Source organism: Coenobita brevimanus, chromosome 115 (assembly GCF_032717465.1).
Source record: "Coenobita brevimanus isolate Jiangsu-jjx chromosome 115, ASM3271746v2, whole genome shotgun sequence".
In the NCBI taxonomy this organism is placed as follows: Eukaryota; Metazoa; Arthropoda; class Malacostraca; order Decapoda; family Coenobitidae; genus Coenobita; species Coenobita brevimanus.
In genome coordinates this window covers 5,022,501-5,044,088 of record NC_137068.1, presented here as the reverse complement: position 1 = coordinate 5,044,088, position 21,588 = coordinate 5,022,501, and the positions used below count along the sequence as shown (strand labels likewise).

At 43.1% G+C, this 21,588-nt stretch overlaps 1 protein-coding gene across 1 annotated transcript in view; it reads right to left on the bottom strand.

Moving 5' to 3' along the window:
- Positions 1–212: 212 nt before the first annotated feature.
- LOC145418580 (cysteine sulfinic acid decarboxylase-like) overlaps positions 213–21,588 on the bottom strand; it is a 66,333-nt gene continuing 44,957 nt past the window's right edge. Inside the window, exons 4-12 of the mRNA XM_080286946.1 lie at positions 20,151–20,257; positions 18,989–19,104; positions 16,811–16,891; positions 15,637–15,807; positions 14,393–14,457; positions 12,469–12,547; positions 9,996–10,195; positions 5,807–5,948; positions 213–3,373 (exon numbers count right to left, since the gene is read on the bottom strand). Of these exons, the coding sequence (XP_080143072.1) occupies positions 3,191–3,373; positions 5,807–5,948; positions 9,996–10,195; positions 12,469–12,547; positions 14,393–14,457; positions 15,637–15,807; positions 16,811–16,891; positions 18,989–19,104; positions 20,151–20,257 (1,144 nt within the window). The 3' untranslated portion in view covers positions 213–3,190. The remainder of the gene's footprint in view (positions 3,374–5,806; positions 5,949–9,995; positions 10,196–12,468; positions 12,548–14,392; positions 14,458–15,636; positions 15,808–16,810; positions 16,892–18,988; positions 19,105–20,150; positions 20,258–21,588) is intronic.

Here is a 21,588-nt window from a genome sequence, read left to right as displayed (position 1 = left end):
TATTGAAGTTTATGCAGCCAAGATTTAGCATTGAGGTTTACTGAGGTTTATTGAGGTTTACTGAGGTTTATGGAGCCAGGATTAAGCATTGAGGTTTATTGGGGTTTATATTACGATTCAGCATTGAGGTTTATTGAGGTTTATGCAGCCACGGTTTAGCATTCCAGCTGTGAGTGTGACCCAGTTCCATCAGGTGAAGAGAAAGTCACACAACCATCAGCATATTTTATTAATCACAGCCATACATTTGATAATATATATACCCCTTTATTAATACGGGAAACCCTTTAATGTCATGTATCATTCTACTTCATTCTACTTCATTCTACCTCAGTCTACCTCATTCTAACTCATTCTACTTCTTTCTACCTCGTCTACTTCATTGTACTTCACTCTACGTCATTCTGTTTCATTCTACCTCATTCTGCTTCATTCTACCTCATTCTGCTTCATTTTACCTCATTCTGCTTCATTCTAGCTCATTCTGCTTCATTCTACCACATTCTACTTCGCTCTACCTCATCCTACCTCACTCTACTTAACTCTAACTCATTCTATTTCATTCTACTTCATTCTTCCTCCCTCCAGACGGTTTTATTCAGTTTAGAAAAGACGTCTTGTGTTTTTTTGAGTTTATAAAGGCCATGTGTATAGCAGCCTGTTCCAAAATTCTGTCTTACCATGAATAAAACAGAGTGGAGACAGCAAACACGAAATTTAAAAACAACACAATAGCAGGTAAAAAGAAGAAAAGAAGAAGAGGAGGAGGAGGAGGAGGAAGCAGGAATACGAGGAGGAGGAGGAGGAGGAGGAAGAAAGACGAGGAGGAGAGGAGGAGGAGGAAGAAGAAGAAGAAGAAAAGGAGGAGGAGGAGGAAGAAGAAAGAGGAGGGGAAGGAGGAGGAGGAGGAGGAGGAAGAGGAAGAAGAGGAAGAAGAAGAAGAAGAAGAAGAAGAAAAGAGGAAGAAAAAGAAAAAGAAAGAGAAAGAGAAGAAGGAGGAGGAGGAGGAGGAGAAGGAGGAGGAGGAGGGAAGAAAAAATTGAGGAAGAGGTTTTTACCGAGAGGCAGTGTTTTCCTCTGCTAGCTTACTTGACAGAGCTCAGTAAATCGAAAAGTGGTTTCTCAGTTACGACCTCCATCTCAAGGTTTCTTTTTTACCTGCTTTGTCGGTATCATGTCTTATAATATTCACAAAACGTCGCAGTAGTCATCAGCGAGAATTTTCAATATATTCTGTATATGGTATCTTGTTAAAAAGTGTTCCAAATATCAGGAGGTTATTCTGGAACAAATTCTGAGCCATAAACGACCGCCGCTGAACTGTATTTACCGATAACCTTATGGAGTTAACTGCAAGGAATGAATGGTATATCGTAGGTCCAATTGTCATCCGGTACAGAGCCACAGCAACTGATGATCTTATGGGGCAAATTATAAAAACAATGGCACAGCAACATGGGTCTAATGCTCACCCGCTACAGAGGTGCAGCGAAAGACAAAAGTCGTGTCGCGCGTTTGTCCGAAGATTTATTCTATAGCTCGTGAAACATTTTTTTTTTTTTTACGTGTCCGACTCTGGGCAAAGGCTTCAGGGCCTATTTCTCGGGGGCAGTGACTTATCCCAAGGCCTAGTAGTCCTCCTACACCTCCACATGTCACCACTTCGGCGCTAACATCCACCCTCCCTACTGAATACATGCTAGGGCTGTCTCGTACAGGACTGGTGTATTGGTATTAGCGGGGGTATTTTTATGACATGTCGGCGGGTCATCTGGTAGATCAGGAAAGTCTGCTTTTAAGAAATTCAAATCCTTAAACTGTTCCTTACCCCAGCCAGGATTCGATCCTGGGTCCGTTAGGACTGCAGGCCGCCTCTCTACCGATTCAGCCACCGCCCCCCCCCCCCCAATTGTGAGAACCGTACTGCATACTCGTGGTTGGCAAGCCTGATTTCTTTAAGTTTCATATATGCTGCTGATGGTGAGAAAACGGTACCCGAAGCCTTAACTCGCTTCATGAGGGTACCGCATTTAAGTTTCATATGAGAGACGACATGCGAATAACTTGGGGGGCAGACGATGATCACCTGGTTATTTCATCTTTCACCTTACCGTAGACAGCCAGGCAGACCGCTTGACATGGGAGTAAAAAAACAGAACAGATGGGAAAGGATTCGGATACAAAAATTACAGCAGCCGGGGATATATATATGAACTGGTTTCTCTTAATTAACAAAAATATGCTCACATCCACAGGCACGTTACCTGGCGCAAATGCCAAGTCGTCTCAGCGCCACCAACCGTACCGGACCACATAGACAAGTCACACCAAAAGTTTAGCTCTACGGAAGAATTTTTCACCAAGTTCTCGGCACTTGTTTATTATTACCTCCACCAAGGAGGTTATGTTTTACCCCGCGTTGGCTTGTTTGTCTGTTTCTTTGTCTGTTGGCAGGATTACTCAAAAAGTTATGAACGGATTTTGATGAAATGTTGTGGAAGGGTAGGCCATGGACCAAAAAACAAATGATTAAATTTGGGGGCGGATCAAGATCTGGATCCGGAGTATCCGGTACAATGTCTCCAGGAGTTCTCAATGAATTTCAATGAAATTTTATGGAAAGGTGGGCCTTGGACCAAGAAAGAATTGAGAAAAATTTGGGACAGATCCGGATCCAATATCCGCGAATCCAGATCCATATCCTTTGTAAGGTCAATGGCATTGGCGGAGGTATGCGCTGTCAGAGCGCTTTCTAGTTTTATTGTACATTTACTGATGACCTTATGGGCGCAGCTGGTCTCCCTCATAAATCATTCAGAAGATCATCAGTAATTTTAACTCTGAGGCGGTTGAGATCTGAATCCAATATTAATACTGCATTTATGACTCAGAATGTAGCACAAGAATAACTTCCTGAAATTTGGTACACTTTTCAAGAGACATTTTGTAATTGTTGGTTATACTGGAATAAATAAATAAATGTTGCTAAATTAGTGAATATTAGAGGAAGCATGGCGTACCTTAAAAGTGTACAATATTACAGGTACAGTACAGTTACATGGGGTACAACACAGATACACAGAGATGGATAGCTAGGAAGGCAGATGTATTGATTGACTGACTGACCGACGTGTACAGAGAGGGAGAGAGAGAGAGAGAACTATCCAACACACTCCCCGCCCCACACTCCTCACATATCCGCCCCCAGCCTCTCTAACTCATCCAGCACGAAGTCCATGTGTGTCCTGGTGGGGGTGGGCGTGCATGTGGTCACCATCCTGAAGAAGTTGACGAAGCCCTTGGATGCTAAGGGTTGGTAGCCAATCATCAGCGTTCCCGCCTTCACCATCCGCGCCTTGAGTTCCGGGGCGACCTGGGGGGAGAGAACATGGAAATAATTATGTTCATCATCATCATCATCATGACCGTAAGTCTGGGAGCAACGTATTGAAGGAAAATGTAAATATCATCATCATCATCATCATCATCATCATCACAATTATTAGTTCTGAAGCCACCTAAAGAAGGAAAAATACGCAAAATCATCATCATCATCATCATCATCATCATAAACGTAAGTCTGGGAGCAACGTACTGGAGGAAAGTGTAAATCATCATCATCATCATCATCACCACAACCATATGTTCTGAGGTCACCTAAACAAGGAAAAATACGCAAAATCATCACCACCACCATCATCATCATCATCATCATCATCACCACCATCATCATCATCATCATCATCATCATCATCACCATCATCATCATCATCATCATCATCATCATCATCATCATCATCACCATCATCATCTTCATATGACTTAATAAATTTGTGACACGTCTCTCTTACTGAAGGAGTTAGTGAAGCTTATGTCTTACTCCTCCCGTTCATACACTGGAGGTGAAGAGGGAAGCCTTCATGTGGTGGCAGTGATTTAGCCGGCTTGCGGAGCTGCCTGGTTATACAGACATCCCTCTGTTCCCTCCCTATCCACCAAAAGGAGGATGGTGGACTGCAGGAGGACGACAACTTAAGCCTGCAGTCCACTGGGTTCACATTTTAGATGAACCTTGGGCTACAACCACTACTACTACTACGACTACTACTGTTACTACTACTACCATCCATTATTACTACCTAGAACCACCTCCATCCATTTGGGAAAGATACTGTGAAGATCAGCACCAACCTACATAATACAGTTCATCATTTGAAGCCATAATGTGCAGGTTAACACTGACCCTCATAAGTACAGTCCGTTGGCCCCAACCACGCCAACGACTGTGGTTACCAGCCGTATGCTGCTATTTCTTATTTCTACTTCCTTCCTTAACATTGCAATGCTAATAAAAACATTAATCAAGTGGAGTCACTAGTCCATGCGACTCTGGACCACAGTGGCTTCGTAATCCATACCCGCCAGAGAGACAGGCCTGAGGACTGATGATCTTGTGCCCTGAGGCATAGCAGAGCAGACCTCACGAGGGAGAATGGCAGTCGACATCTCATCCACGCCATAACAGAACTCTGCGGTTGACGTTTCTTCACAGAAAGAACCTCTGCCAGTCTTGAGTAGAATCTCCCCGCCTCTGGACCCATCCCACCTGAACACAAGGGGAATGAATCGACCGTGGTTCACATGTTGGATCCTTTCTTGATTGTTTCTGTATTTTCTTGTTCATTCCTCTTGCGTGCTGCCTCACGAGAGTTGGCGGTGACATGCTGCCATGGGATCAAACATCCAAATGTCGAAGAAAACCCTCTGCCCACGTGTCCAGAAGCCAAGAGCACTGATATCCACTCTTGCATCATTTATGTGTTCGTGTCCGTGGATGAAGTGCTCACTGTCCAGGGGTAGCAAAGCTGGCTCTGTGTTGACATCATGGCATATTTCCTGTAGCATTTTCGCAGTGAGGTCGTGCACTTCATGTCGAATGCAAACAAAGCCTCCCTTCTTGCAAACCATCACACGGTTTGCATCAAAGACACTGCAACAGGCACAGTGTTGAGTTTGCTGCTGCTACTACTACTACGACCACTACTACTGCTACTTCTACTATTGTTCATAAAGTCTATTCTAAGTTGTTAAATCGTCTAGCGTAAACAAAAATAAATGACACAATGAAGTAGTTAACATTTACTTTTTACTTAGAGTTAATAATGTAATCTGAACTGACCAGAAGGCCTTCCCCTGTATAGTCAGGGTCTTGGTGTTATCCTGCACGAGGGAAAATGTACAAAGTCAAAAAATGTTTCAGAAAGTCTGCAATGGAGGAAGTACAGTATAGCTCAGAAGTTGTGTTAGAGAGCCAGTGGTGATGGAAGCTAACTACCTCTCTACTCATTGACTCCCGTGACACCTTTTGACCCCAACGGTACCTCCATCACACACAACTTTTTACCCAGACTGTACCGCCTTTAGAATCCAGCTGGTCACTCCTCCTTACAATCTTAGACACTGGATAGGGGGCCACGACCCTCAGATGACAAACGACTTCCTCTAAGCTGAATAATGAAGTCTGGTGGAAGCGAGACTGAGTGATTTACAGAGTTAAGAGTTCTCATTTCCTGACATGATTATCGGGGACTTTCATTACTCTTTAGACAGCAAGAAGCCACTTTAAACTCTTCTCCCTTCCCTCCCCTTTCCCCTTTCTCTGACTTTCCAACCTTTCCTCTCCCCCTTCTCTCCTTCCAACCTTTCCCTTTTCTCTCGCCTCCTCCCCTCCTCGTTCTCTTTCCAACCTTTCCTCTCCTCCATTTCTCCATCCAGCCTGTCCTCTCTCTCTCTCTCTCTCTCTCACCTTCGCCAGAGCCTGCCACCACGTCTGCGTCTCCTCCAGCCCTCTCATGCTGGGGGGGATGAACCAGAAGCACACGTTGGTACACTGGGGGTCCTGAAGAAGTCTGAAGCCCTCTCTTGTCTTCACCTGCTCACTAAAGTACCTGTAGGAGAGGAAATAATTAGATAAAGGTGTAATAAATAGTTCCCTTATGCATCTGGGGCACGAAATATTGTGCAAAATAGTAATAATAATAATAATAATAATAATAATACCGATAATTATACTGTTCATCATCATCATCATCATCATTATGTCTTTTCCTTTCCTTCGTAAGGCTGGAGTTACGTATGCACCAGAGAGGAAAAAAACAAAACGTAGAGAAACCAACCAAAAAAATATGATTACAAGCGAGTGAGTAAGTTTATTGTTGATGTATGGGGGAAAGTTACATAGAATGGCCTAGACGTGTATTTTTTTCTTCAGGTACACTTAGTCGTTCAGTCATATTGGCAACGTCGCAGCGAGTTCTGCGAGAAATGATTCGGCAAACCTTTGCTGGAGAATAAATGAAACAACTCGGCTAATCAAACCATAACATCATCAGAAAAGCTGTGTTTTGATATTAAACCAACCTATACCTACCCAACTTAGGCCAAACCTAATGTTAACCTACCATAATGACCTACCTTATTTTGTCTGGGGGGATGAGGAAGGTGCGACTCTGCAGAGTCTCTTCTTGAGGCAATCGATAAGACGTTGCCAACATGACTGGAAGACTATAGTAACGGCGCACGAATCTGAAGGTTTCATTATCGTGTCCTGACAACTAACCGGCCAACAGTGCTTCCGATTTCGTGTATAGTGTAAGTGTTTGCGCCTTTGTAAATTATAATAACGGCCTTATAAATGGTTTAAAGAGCTGTTTGCGACAGTATTTATTCTTTAAAACTCAAAATCGACTATAACTGATGGTATTCGTCATTACTGCCTGCATATTTGCCCATTCAAATAGTACTGACAATTGTTTCCTATCGTATCATATAATACACGAAATCGGACACACTGTTGACCGGTAGGTTGCCAGGGCACGATAATGAAACCTTCAGACTCATGCGCCGCGACTGTAAGTGTACTCAAAGAATATAACTGCATCCCAGCCTGACCAGACCATCACGCTTTTCAGAGGCTAATAACTTTTTGCCTAATAAAACATGAGCAGTAATTTTTTTTTCTCTGTGGATCATTGGTCGGTCACTTCAGTTTTGTATTTTATTACTCAAAGAACCATTATCGCACCACAACACTATACAATTCGCAATAATAAAAAACGTTTATTTTGTCCGGAAATCATTTCACGTTTTTTACCAAGAGTTTTTTGGAACGTACATGTAGCCATGGCGTTACGAAACTTGTCATGAGACGTAGCAAAGGCTGAATTTTTATGTGGATGCCTCAGAAATATGATAGGACGATAATTAAGTAGAAGTCAAAACCGTGGATTAGCACTTCCCATTCTTCCTGTATAGCCACAAATTGATGTATATGCATAAATCTAGTACGGATAGCAAGAAAAATTATCTCTGAGTACGATGCAACAAACAGAAATGAGATGTACCCAATCGTTCGGGAGCCATAAGATTTTGTAGAAAAAAAAATAAAGGTTGTGTGCGAAATGTTTATACCCACTCTAGGCTGGTTTCACCTACAGATTTCTTGAAAGTGTTTTTTATTGCACAATCGTAAAATACAAATCTCTACGAAGAGCATAAAGCAAAGTAGAAGTTCTCATCATAATTAGAACCGGATAAGATTAATTTTCAAAAATGTCATTGAAAACTATTTTGTTCGGTCGCTCGTGTATGCACATTTTCCGGTCTGTGGGTGTTGTCATTCCTCGCGATAAGGTATTTCGATCATTTATCCCTTACACAAATTCTAAACACTATTTAAAGTAATACAAGAACAATTCAATGATATTTTTTGTTTAGGGGGTATCCTCAGCTGACTGCTTTATCCCCAGAGACATTTGATGAAACAGCTAATAGGTAAATAGTCTGGAAAATCTAGCATCGTTTGTGGTGACATCATCTACAGCCAATCAGGTGCCACCTTACACAGCCCGTTTAGAGTGGTAATGCATGGCTTGTTTAAATCTTTTACTGTTACCAAGATTGTAGCCACATTTTGATCTTATGTTAGTGATGGAGAGGGACGCCTTCATGCAGTGGCACCGGTATAACTGAGCAACTCCTGTGCCCAGTTATGCAAATGTTCAACTCGCTTCTTATCCCCCGAAAGAAGGATGGTGGCATGCGGGATGAAAAGTCTGCAGTCCACCAGGTTCGCGTTTCAGACAAGCGTGGGATTACTACTACTACCATTACTATTCGCCCAGGGTCATTGGTAGCTTCCCATCTACTACACTCTGTTCACCTTAACCAGACGTAAGGTTGCTCTCTCTATCTTGAATGACCAAGTTCAACAAAAGCTTAATAATAGAATGTAGTGTTATTGGTGAAGTACTGTGGGAAGGAAGTAGAGCCGTTGTGCTGTCTTATTCTGTCTCTGAGCTACAGAAAACGGGATGCATGAGGACGCAAATCTCCACCTAGCTAAACTGAATGAACTATACCTGTACTGAACATGCATATAAAACTATTGCCTCAGTTTCTGGGGATATTTGGTGGTTCGGTGCTGGAAAACTGAGGCTGGAGATGACTATGTGCTCTATTGCTCATCCACTTTAACTTGAAGGGGATATTCGTCCTTCTGTAGGCTATATCCCGCAGCTCAGTGACAGGCTAAGATAATGCCACTGCCCTGCATCCTTTCCACAGCATCTTTTCGTGGTTAGCATCATATTTTAGCGCGAATCTCTTCCTATTACACAACATTCAAGATGGACGGAGGACAAATTTCCCGCCTTATTAAAGAAAACGGTGTATAACTGAGGAGAACATGCATATAAAACTTCTACTTCACTTTCAGGGTGTATCTGATGGTAAAAGACCCAGGCTGGAGATGGCCATGTTTAAGTGCACTATAATTCAAATCCTTCAGGTGGTTTAGGTGGCTGGAGGTCGTTCTACAATGTGCTAGTGTTGCAGGGTAGAGAGGGACGCCTTCACGTGGTGGCACCAACATGGCTGAGTGCTTTCGGTGCCCGGGTATACAAATGGCCCCCAGTTCCCTCCCCATCCCCCCAAAAGGAGGATGGTGGACTGCGGAGAAAGAGTAATTTCAGCCTACAGTCCACTGGGTTCAAGTACAGATGAGCCTCAGGTCACTACTACTACTACTGCTACTACTACTACTACTACTGCTTCTACTACTATTACTACTACTACTGCTACTACTGCTTCTACTACTACTACTACTACTACTACTTAACCAGTGATGCATTCTTTATTTTGTTATATATCTCTAGACGACTTTATTTAAATTAGATGTCTAGCATTGAAGACGTTAATGTAGGCTGTATCTAATCTCTCCAGTTAGAAAATTCTCTCCAGTGTTAAAATAATTGTCTGGAAATTACAATAATATAATGAAAAATATGTTACCAGATTGAGGAAGTTACATGGAGAAACACACAGGCAAATGAGGAAGTGAAGAAGTGTTGGAGTGACAGACAGGCAAATGAGGAAGTGAAGAAATGTTGGACAGACGGACAGACAAATGAGGAAGTGAAGGAGGCTTGGAGAGACAGACAGGCAAATGAGGAAGTGAAAAAGTGTTGGACAGACGGACAGGCAAATGAGGAAGTGAAGGAGCATTGGAGAGACAGACAGACAAATGAGGAAGTGAAGGAGCATTGGAGAGACAGACAGACAAATGAGGAAGTGAAGGAGCATTGGAGAGACAGACAGACAAATGAGGAAGTGAATGACTGTTGTGGTGTTGATGTGGATGTGACTGAAAGCGTTAAGAGAAATACTATGACAGGGTTTGGCTGTGTGGAGAGGATGGAGAATGAGAGACTGACTACAAGAGTGTATGTGAGTGAAGTGGAGGGGAAGAGGAGGAAAGGGAGACCGAGGATGTGATGGAGGGATTAAGTGGAGAGGTAAATGAAAGAGGGGGCGTAAGTTAGAGAGAAGGAAAGCAAATGGCAGAGGATAGGTTGACATGGAGGCGATCTGTTTGTGGTCACCCTTTACGGGATTAAGGCACCTGGTTATACACAGATAGGTGTTTTTCTTAGTACCTGGAGGCATCAAAAGCCAGGTCGACCCTTTGCCTGAGAGTGGCCAATCCATGGAGTTTGAGGAACAGCCAGAACTTGAAGGCGTCCACTTTACGTCCACACTGCACACTCTTGTCCCCTGTGTCGAAGGAGGCATCGTAGTACTTGTCTTGCTGGAAGAGGTAGGTCGCACGCGCCGAATTGCACTCCTGAAGCAGGCCCTGAAGGATGTAGGACAGGGGAATGAGTGTGTGTGTGGAGAGGACAGGAAGGTGAGTGTGTGTGTGGAGAGGACAGGAAGGTGAGTGTGTGTGTGGAGAGGACAGGAAGGTGAGTGTGTGTGTAGAGAGGACAGGCAGGTGTGTGTGTGTGTGTGTGTGTGTGTGTGTGTGTGTGTGTGTGTGTGTGTGTGTGTGTGTGTGTGTGTGTGTGTGTGGAGAGACAGGACAAATGATGTAAAAGAAAAATTATACCTTTTTTTTTTTTTTTAATAACAGAACGGAGGAAGGAAAAACAAATGGGGGGAAAAAAAATAATCCCTACACCAGATTACTGGTGTCCTCTATTCATAAAATATCTGTAACAGTTAGACTTGAACAGTTGTGGGTTGAAATTTGGAGGAAAACAACTCTGGGGAAGCGAGTTCCAGAGAGATGCAGTTCGGGAAATGAAAGAATTCTGATAGGCAGAAGTTCTGCAATATGGCTGAGTGACATTCCAGTCCTGAGCGCTACCAGATGCCTGTGTAGCACGAGGGAAGGCATTGAGAGGTGGCACCATGGACGCAACTTCGTCTGAGCATTTGCCAAAAAAAATATCTGTAAAATAATGCAAGGGAGGCAACTTTCCTTCTTACTTGCAGGGGAGGTAGTTTATATGTAATGGCAGGGTTGTTAATGATTCTAACAGCTTTATTCTGAATTTTGTCTAGTTGTCTTAATGCAACCTCTCCACAACCATTCCACAAGGGTGAGCAATATTCAAGCTGAAAGCGCACATGACTCTTATAAATTATAGCTAACTGCTCATCGGCGAAGAAGTTACGGACTCTGTACAATAATCCAAGTTTCTTTGAGGCGGTTTTAGCAAGTGATCTGACATGAGAGGTCCAGCTGAGGGCACTGTTAAGTGAGACACCAAGAATTTCAATACTTTTGGAGATGGGAATATTAGTAGCACTGAAGGTAATGTACGAATCTGGCAATATCTGTCTATTAGTAAACTGTATATATTTAGTTTTACTAGCGTTAAAAGAGACAAGGTTGTTTTGTCCCCATTCACTGATTGTAGCTAGATCTTGATTTATGGAGATGGCTGTACTGAGTTGAGAGGTAGAGATATTAGACTTTGTAAATGGATGTCTGAGTGTGAATGAACTCTGTAGTGTTGAGTCATCTACATATGAGTGAACGGGATTGTGAGTGACAGATAAGAGATCATTAATATGAACCAGAAATAGGGTTGGCGCCAGAACTGATCCCTGCGGCACGCCGGCGTTAATTGAGTGGAAATTCGAATATACATCATCTACTTTTACTCTTATTTTCCTGTCACTAAGATAAGAAGAAATCAAAGGAACAAAAGACGTTAGTCCATAGCAAGGGAGTTTGGACACCAGGGAACGGTGCCATACTCTGTCGAAAGCTTCAGAGATATCAAGAGCTACTGCATGAGTTTCTCCAAAAAGATCAATTGATTGATGGATGGTATGAGTTAAGAGATTGAGTATGTCAATGGTGGATCTTTCGTGGCGAAAACCGTATTGTCTATCACTTATTAAGTTGTTGGATTCAAGATGTTTAACAATATGCTTATTAATTAAAGTTTCAAATACTTTACCAAGAGAAGATATGACAGCTATTGGTCTGTAATTGGAGGGGTCAGACGAACTTCCTTTCTTCGGAACTGGGTGGATATTTATCACCGCCCCACCTCTTTCACAGGTAAAGCCCAGGAAACAAGGAAGAGGAATGAATAACAGTGGAAGACTAACCAATAATATCTATCTGTATCTATCTGTTTATCTATCTATCTGTCTGTCTGTCTGTCTATAATTAGGCGCCTTAATCCCGCAAGGAGAGGCCACAAACACATCGTCTCGTCAGGTTCTATATCCCTCTTCTCATCACAAACTCATTAGCCGTATCAGTCCACCTTCTTGGCCTAACGCGCTTCCTCTTGCCTTCAAACTCACATATACTACACACATTTGGAACAAGTTATATGCTGGGGAAAGTTGATTAAAGATGAACCAAAGCTGTTGCACCTTCCCAAAAATGTTCAGATATGTGGCCTTTTTTTTTCTCCATCTGGACAAGTCAAAACGCTGTTGTTCCTGATTTTGTCTTTGCTGTTGTTCTTATTGTTGTTGTTCAGCTCTGGTCCGTCTGATCGAACACCCCTACAGCATCGTTGTTGTGTCTGCGTGTTAGTGTGGCATGTGCTGTGTAGAGGTCCATTATGTGTTATGTTACATTAGCGTCACATTCAGTACCTTATGCCTGGTGATGAAGGCTGAGCACTGCAGAGACACACCCAGCATCTTGTGAGGGTTCCACGAGAGAGAGTCAACCCTGAAACACATATATACACGCTCAGCAATACAGAAACACATGTACACACGCTCAGCAATACAGAAACACATATATACACGCTCAGCAATACAGAAACACATGTACACACGCTCAGCAATACAGAAACACATATATACACGCTCAGCAATACAGAAACACATATATACACGCTCAGCAATACAGAAACACATGTATACACACTCAGCAATACAGAGACACAAATATACACGCTCAGCAATACAGAGACACATATATACACGCTCAGCAATACAGAAACACGTGTATACTCTCAGCAACAATAAAGAAACACATATACATACTCTTAGTAAAATTAAAATGGAATACACACTGTTGGTCAATCAGTATATTAGAGGAAACATAATAATTAAAAAGAAATTATAGGAAAATAATTAACAAAGAAACAATTTAATATCTATGCATAAATGTAAGTAAAAGTAAGCATATAAAAAAATAAATAAGTAAATAAAAGATTCTAACATTCAATCACATATCAAAGTTGTAAAGTGTAGGGGCTTATCTCGAAGAAGGAGGATGAGGAGGAGAAGGAGGAGGACGAGGAGGAGGAGAAGGAGGAGGAATCTGGACAACAGCCAGAAATAAGCATACCTCAGCATACGTCACACTCATATACCTGACATCTTATGACGCAGGTAGAAAGCCTGATGAAGAGGAAAAATGAGATTGTGTGTCTGACAGAATTTACAATGCCATGCTGAGTGAGTGGCAATTTTTCTTTTTTCGCTCTCAAAGCGGCAGCCTAATATAGAGATTGTCCCTGAGTTATTGTATCTTCTGGGAGAATGGGGTCCAGGCCGTACGGTAGAAGTGTTTGGAATGAGAAATTTTGCATATTGGTAGCCCTCTCTTCAGGCCAGGTTTCAGGCAAGACTGTACCCCTGAGGGCCACTCACATTGGGGAGGGGGGGGGGTGCATTTGTCCCAGCCAAAGCCATTGGTCAAGGTTAGTTTTTTTACCTAGGAGCACGAATTTTTGCACGGTGGTACAGCATACTTCACGCCAGATTTTAAAAAGAGTGGGACCTTCGAGGACTACCCTCTCCCCACCCTCCCAGGGCAAGGGATCGGCCCCTGGTGATCCCAGTCAAAGTCGTAATATGCGGCAAAAGCTATTAGCATAAAGGCATGGAATTGTCCATACTGATATTCATCTCTCTGCGCTATAGGAAGTGTGAAACCTCTGAGGGTCCTCTCGCATGGGGAAGAGACGATGTACCCAAGAGTACCGGGACATGCCATTATGCACGCCCATAGTTTTTAAGCTAGAGACATGAACATTTTCATTTTGGAAGGCGTTCACCTTGCCCACGTTTTTGGCAGAGATAGTTCCCAAGGGCTCCCACCCCCCTACGTGGGAGGGGCGGTCTCGGAGTGCCCCAGAGAAAACCTTCATGCACGGTCATAGTCTTTAACTCAGGAAAACGAAATTTTGCATACTGGCAGTCGTTCATCCCGGACACCTTTTAGGATGTGTAGGACCACCAATGGCCGCCCTCTGCTGGGAAGGACGGCCCTTAAAGGGGACAACGTTTTTTTTTTTTTTTTTTTTTTCCCTAGGAACAAGACATTTTGTAGTCTGTTAAGCTGATATAGGTACTTTATATATGTTGCCTGGTTGTGTAGGTGACACATAAAATGCACGACAGTTTAAGTAGGTAATTGATATGGCGAGTCCCTGCTTGATGATGATGATGATGATGATGATGATATGCTAAGATTACTTTCTGTCCATGATGATGATGATATGCAAAGATACACTAATTTCTAGATGAGTTTTCTCCATAGGTATACACAAACTACGCTGACCTGTGGATCCCGTGGAGGAGATGCTTGTGTTTATGTGACAGGATGGCACCGCCCCCCCAGCACGCCTGTAGGGAGAAAGTAGAAGATAGTCTCTCTCTCTCTCTCTCTCTATCTCTCTCTCTCTCTCTCTCTCTCTCTCACACACACACACACACACACACACACACACACACACACACACACACACACACACACACACACACACACACACACACACACACACACACACACACACACACACACACTAACTGGTTTACTGTAGTTCTTTCATCTTCACTTGGCCTAGATTTTCGTCTCCTTTCGACTTATTTTGCAGAGCTCATTGGCACAAACAGACGGTGCGACGGCTCTACATCCTTTCCATAGCACTTCTTCGTGACCAGCACAATAGTCTGGAGTTAAATTTCTTGTTACAGCCCGGTATTCAAGGTGGAGAGATGGTATTTTATGACTAGTTAAAGTGAACAGGGTATAGACAGAACTTTCATCCTAACCCTTTGAATCTCGTGCTCTCTCTCTCTCTCTCTCTCTCTCTCTCTCTCTCTCTCTCTCTCTCTCTCTCTCTCTCTCATCGACATGCAGTCATAATCTCACCTCCAGCATATCAATATCTCCCTCCCCTCACTCTCACTTTCATTTTCCCTCTCCCTCTTTTTTCTCCCTCTTTTCCCTCTCCTTCTTTTTCCCTCTCTCTCTCTTTTTCTCTCTCCCTTTCTTTCTCCACTCCTATTTTTCCTTCTCCCTCTTTCCTCTCCCTCTTTCCTCTCACTCTTTTCCCTCACTCTTTTTCCTCTCCATCATCTCCCTCTCCCTCTTTTCCCTCTCCCATTTCTCCCTCTCCCATTTCTCCCTCTCCCTCTTTTTTCCTCTCCCTCTTCTCCCTCTCTCTTTTTCTCCCTCTCTTTTCCTACTCCCATTTTACCCTCTCCCTCTTTTCCACTCCCATTTTTCCCTTTCCTGTCTTTCTTTCTCCCTCTTTCCTCCCCCACTTTTTTCCTCTCTTTTTTTTCCCTCTTTTTCCCTCTCCCTGTCTTCCTCTCCCTATTCTTTCCCTCTTGCCTCCCTCTCGTTTCCCTTCCCCCCTTACCTCTCTCATTTCCCTCCCTCTTTCCTCTTCCTCATCTCCTTCCCCCTATTTTCCCTCCCTCTTTCCTCTCCCTCATCTCCCTCTCCCTCTTTTCCCTCCCTCTTTCCCTCCCTCATCTCCTTCTCCCTCTTTTCCCTCCCTCTTTCCCCCCACTCACGTCCACATGCAGCCACAGTCCCTCCTCCTGACACACATCGGCCAGAGCGTCAATGTCATCGTAGGCGCCAAGGACAGTGGTAGCGGCGGTAGCGTTGACGAAGAGGGGTACGCCGCCCCCCGCCCTCGCCTCCTTCACCGCCTCCCTCAGTGCAGCCACGTCCATCCTGCCCTGGAAAGACACCACCATACTCAGCATAAGTAACACACAAATTTATATTAACCAACCGTATCCTAAATCGCTAAGGAAGAGGTGCTAGGGACGGAAAATAGGACCTTAGACTGTCACCGAGAGAGACTTTAAAAAATCAACATTATATTGCTTTCACTTTAACAGGTAAAAATGTGTTTATGTGTTACAGGAAGTTCATCATCGACCAGGTAAGTGTCACCTTGATCTTGTCCTCACGTAGTTCATTAGCAACCGGAAGTAGGTGTGGTGCTCCCTCCCCCCCCTTTTTTTTTTAACTAGAGGCCTACCCCTAAACCTGTGTGTGTGTGTGTGTGTGTGTGTGTGTGTGTGACACTACTTATTGCTGCGGCTCTACATCCTTCTCATAGCACTTCTTCGTGACTATCTTTAATGGCAAGGCTCTACATCCCTTCCATAGCACTTCTTCGTGACTACACTTAATGCTACGGCTCTACATCCTTCCCATAGCACTTCTTCGTGACTACACTTAATGCTACGGCTCTACATCCTTCCCATAGCACTTCTTTGTGACTACAGGTAATGCTACGGCTATACATCCTTTCAATAGCACTTCTTCGTGACTATACTTATTGCTGCCGCTCTACATCCTTCCCATAGCACTTCTTAATGATTACAGTTCTTTCGCCTTTAGAAGAGGACCATACCACGGCTCTAAATCCTTTCCATAGCACTTCTTCGTGACTGGGATCATAATCAAGCGTTAATCTATTGTTACAGCATTCAAAAAGAGATGAGAGTTCATATGCCACGTTAAGGTGAAGAGTCTACCTTACCTGTGAATGAGTCTACCTTACCTGTGAATGAGTCTACCTTACCTGTGGATGAGTCTACCTTACCTGTGAGTGAGTCTACCTTACCTATGAGTGAGTCTACCTTACCTATGAATGAGTCTACCTTACCTATGAATGAGTCTACCTTACCTATGAATAAGTCTACCTTACCTTACCTGAGTCTACCTTACCTGCGCATCAGAGGCCACTGCTATCACGTTGTCCATCCCTATGCCCAGCCAGGAAGCGCTCTTGCTGATGGAGTAGTGTCCCTGTGAGAAGGTAAATCATCATCATCATTATCATTATTATCATCACTATCATTATCAACATCAATATCACTATCATCATCATCATCATCATCATCATCATCATCATCATCATCATCATCGTCAGCATTATCACTATCTTCATCTTTATCATTATTATCATCACTATCATCATCATCATCTTCATCACTTTCATGATCATCATCATTAGTATCACTATCATCATCATCGTCAGCATTATTATCATCATCATTATCATCATCGTCAGCATCATCATCACCATCTTCATTATCATCATCGTCTGCATTATCATTGTCATCATCACTATCATCATCATCATCATCACTATCATCATCATCATCTTCATCATCATCACCATCATCATCACCATCATCATCATTAGTCTGATCTCTTTTTCCACCTAAGGATGGATGGGGTATGGTCCAGAGAGAGAGAGAATAAAAGAATGACAAGGAAAACTAGCACAATTCTATCCAGTTAACGGGACACACACTCATTCACTCCCCATTCAAGCCCACGGAATCCTGACTCCACCTCTCATGCACACCTTCCCACACATATGTACTTAATAATTATGCCTCCGCCTGGCTATGGTGGAGGAGGCATTAAGTGGTTGGTCTGTCCGTCCATCCGTGCGTGCGTGCGTGGGTCCGTGCGTCCGTAACACCCTTGTAGCCACGATATCTCCTGAACCCAGTGACGGATTTCCACCAAACTTTTCTCAGTGATGCAGTATGAAGGGACGATGAATTGATTAGGTCAACAAGGTCAAGAGGTCAAAGGTCAAGGTCATATGGGGTCAGTTTAGTTTACCTTGTGGGCGCTATATCTCCTGAACCCCTCGACGGAATTCAACCAAACTTTTGTCAGTCACACAGTATGAAGGGACGATGAACTAATTAGGTCAGCAAGGTCAAGAGATCAAAGGTCAAGGTCATATGGGTGTGGCCACGATATCTCCTGAACCCTCTATGCATTTCGACCAAGCTTTTCTCAGTGATACAGTATGAAGAGACGATGAATTGATTAGGTCGGCAAGGTCAAAGGGTCAAAGGTCAAGGTCATATGGGGTCGACTTATTTTATCTTTAGTTTCACTTCAAGCCACAGTGAACCCTGTCATGGAGGTTGTATGGTGAGTCTGTGCATAAGGCTCGGCGGAGACACACCTGGCCTATTAAGTGCACACCTGATCATTCACCCTTTCAGTCCAAGGATGCCTTATTTTCTATTTTATTTTTGTGATTTCCAGAGCATGGCAGTGAAATGGCGGGGGACAGGGCGACATGGAGGCGATTTGTTTGTGGTCACCCCTTACGGGATTACAGCGTCTGGCAATAGATAGACAGATAGATTTCCAGACAATATTTTCCAGCTTACGAGAGCGCCAGAGTACTGAAGGGGTTGATAAGTTTATATTACCCCTCCCCCGTTCCAAAAATTTATTCCAGGCTTTAAAAAATTCTCGAGTAACAGATTAAACAAAGGTCAATGTCACTGGACTGATATGGTAGAGTTGCAACCCCAGACTCATCTCAACGTGAACTTCGTGAACTGCAGGACGAGGTTGCCATTCTTCCGCTGCTCATATCGGGGGACAGGGAGGGATGTGAGGAATGTGTGTATAAACTAAGGTCTAATGTTGTTCACTGTCATTATATTTTGTTATACAGTAAACGTGCAGCTGAACTATCTATCTATCTTTCTATCTATCAATTTATTGCCAGACGCCATAGTTCCGTAAGAAGTGGCCGTTTGTCTCTGAGTTAGTTGTTTTACGGGGAGGGGCACTAACCCTCCGCCAACCCACTGACACGTAGGGAACACTTATGGATTGGTTATACGGAACAACCGGACAATACAGGTACCATCCCTTGAAGGCGTCCCTCTGCAACACCACGTCAATAGAGTGAGGGAGTTAACTATATAATGGAGAGAGGGAGTTAACTATAGATATAATGGAGTGAGGGAGTTAACTATATAAAGGAGAGAGGGAGTTAAGTACATAAGGGAGCGAGGGAGTTAATTATACAGAATAATGGAGCGAGGAAGTTAACTATATAAACCTGCAGTATAGTACCTGATCAGAGGTGAAGACGATGAGAGGCTTGTGACCAAAGACGCCCGTCCTCTTGATGTCTGGCTGGTGGCGGTACCTGGCCAGCACCATCCCATACATGTTGCTGATACTCCCACCTGCAGAAGGAGAATGAGACTTAACTAGAATCAATGAACTCCACATTCCAGTTGATAATCCCACACACCAGATCAGAATGACAAAAGAAATCCACACTTGTACCTCATATATCGTGTACACTCTTTGAAATAGTCACAGTATCTTGATGGTAGGTCCAAAAATCATGAAAAAAGTCAGAAAATATTGCATTATCTTAATTTCTGTTATGAAATCTTAAAAAGTAGACGCTCTTAGGATTATGAAAAAACTCTTGTTATCACTGTACACCTAATATTAAGAGACTTTTTGTATGTCTCAGCATTTTTTAGGGATTTTGACCTGTGACCGTGAGGTGAGGGTCAAGGTCCTTCATACTATGTACATCATATTCACTCCTGACCCACTACATTTCCACGATTTTGGTCAAAATCAGCGAAACAGTTTCCGATTTAGCACTTTCAGGTATGAGGCGGCCATTTTGATTTTCCTCAGTATCTCAAAAAGTATTTGTTGGATGCCAATATTAATACCCAAGTGCACCAGTATACCCAGGTGCACCAGTATACCCAGGTGCACCAGTATACCCAGGTGCACCAGTATACCCAGGTGTACTAGTATACCCAGGTGCACTAGTATACGTTGACCACTACATACTGCAACATTGGCAAAGCAATCCATTCAGTACTTTTGGCTGCGCAGGACAGCAAATAACTGACAAAATGACATAGAGGACGTTAGTGCTATGAAAAGAATAATGTTCCAAAAGACGCCTGCAGCCAGGGTACATCACCCAATGGAAATTTCAAGTCTCTGTGTCAGACGGTCTTGGAATGCCAGGCTTCTAGATTCCGCCCCCCAAATATATTATATATATATATATATATATATATATATATATATATATATATATATATATATATATATATATATATATATATATATATATATATATATATATGCATAATACCAAAAAGAACTCCCCAGAATGTGGAATTCTTTATAATAATACCATACTAAAACTTCTACTACTACGTATTACTACCCCTACAGAAGGCGTTAATCTCACCCGGGGCAAAGATAGCGTCGCCCTCCGTGAAGCCGAAGAGAGAGAGCAGCGTGGCCACAACCTGATGCTCCACCAGGATGAACACGGGGGCCACCTCGAAGGTGTATCTGTAGGGGTGAGGAGGAGGGTGGCAGCAACACTGATTAGTAGTCCTTTATACAGTGACTATTTCTACCAACTTACGTGTGTTGGCAAAATACTGTTAAGATGAGAAGAGGAAGAACAACGACGACGATGATGATGATAGTGATGTTAATGAAAAGCTGTGATGATGATGATAATGATGATGATTAAATGAAAAGCCAGAGAGAGAGAGAGAGAATCAGGGTAGATCTAGGCACAGGGGCTTCGTTTGTCTTGACTCTTTCCCTTCAATTCTTCTCCAGTTCATTTTAAAATCGTTTACTGACACTAACAAAATTTTGAGAGCATATAATTCCCCAAAGTTATCATAATCAGTACGTGTCAGTGAGGATTTAATGCCTTATGGGTGGTCAGGAAATAGCGCTCCACCTAAAACTCAGCTGGCGGTATCTTCAGTGTTGCGCCTCAGTCTGCTGGTGTGGGCGTATGTGTGTGGCGGAGGAAAGAAATAAATGGTCCAGGACAAACACTGACCCCCAGCACGAAAAAGGCGGCTGGTGTGGGCGTGTGTGGCTGGAGAAGGAGATAAATATGTGACGCAAAATGGACACTGATGACGCTAACTAAGCCATGCCCACTGCACAGTAGAAACTGGAGAAAGACACACCGATGTGGGGCTTAGTGTGTATTGACGTTTCGCCTCATGGCTTCCTCAGAATTGTATTCTGAGGTTGCGGAAGTGAAAGTGCAGTGACTCTATACCCAAAATAAAGAAGTAAATAATACAGATAAAACAAAACACAGGCAACGGTATGCTGTTGTAACTCTCCACCTGGCCAAGCACATATCCCCCCACCTCCCTACACACCTAACCAAGAGCTTAACGGCCCTCACCCCCACCCCGTTCAGTATAACACAGTGACATTACAACTTAAAAATGTCAGTAGTGTATCCAGGGTAATAATGAAGTTATGAGCAGATCTGATCAAATTATAATTGTTTTTCGTTTAGGCAGCCATTTCTTATGATTACATAATTGGAACAGACATGAACCTTCACACATAATTAGATACTTATATAATCGTTTATCATGTACAGTTTCTTCCTCCTAGTTGTAATAGTTGCAAAGTTTTACTAGAAAAATGCATTCGGCCCTTCGGATTCCTTGTGCAGGTAGCATTGAAATTTCTGATTTTTTTTTTTTACTTTGTCACACACACACACACACACACACACACACACACACACACTCTTCAGACACAGCAGTCTACCTATCAAAGGGCACCAGTTCACTACAAGACATATAACTATGAGAAATTTCATAACTGAATAGCGAATACTTTCTGAGTTCTGG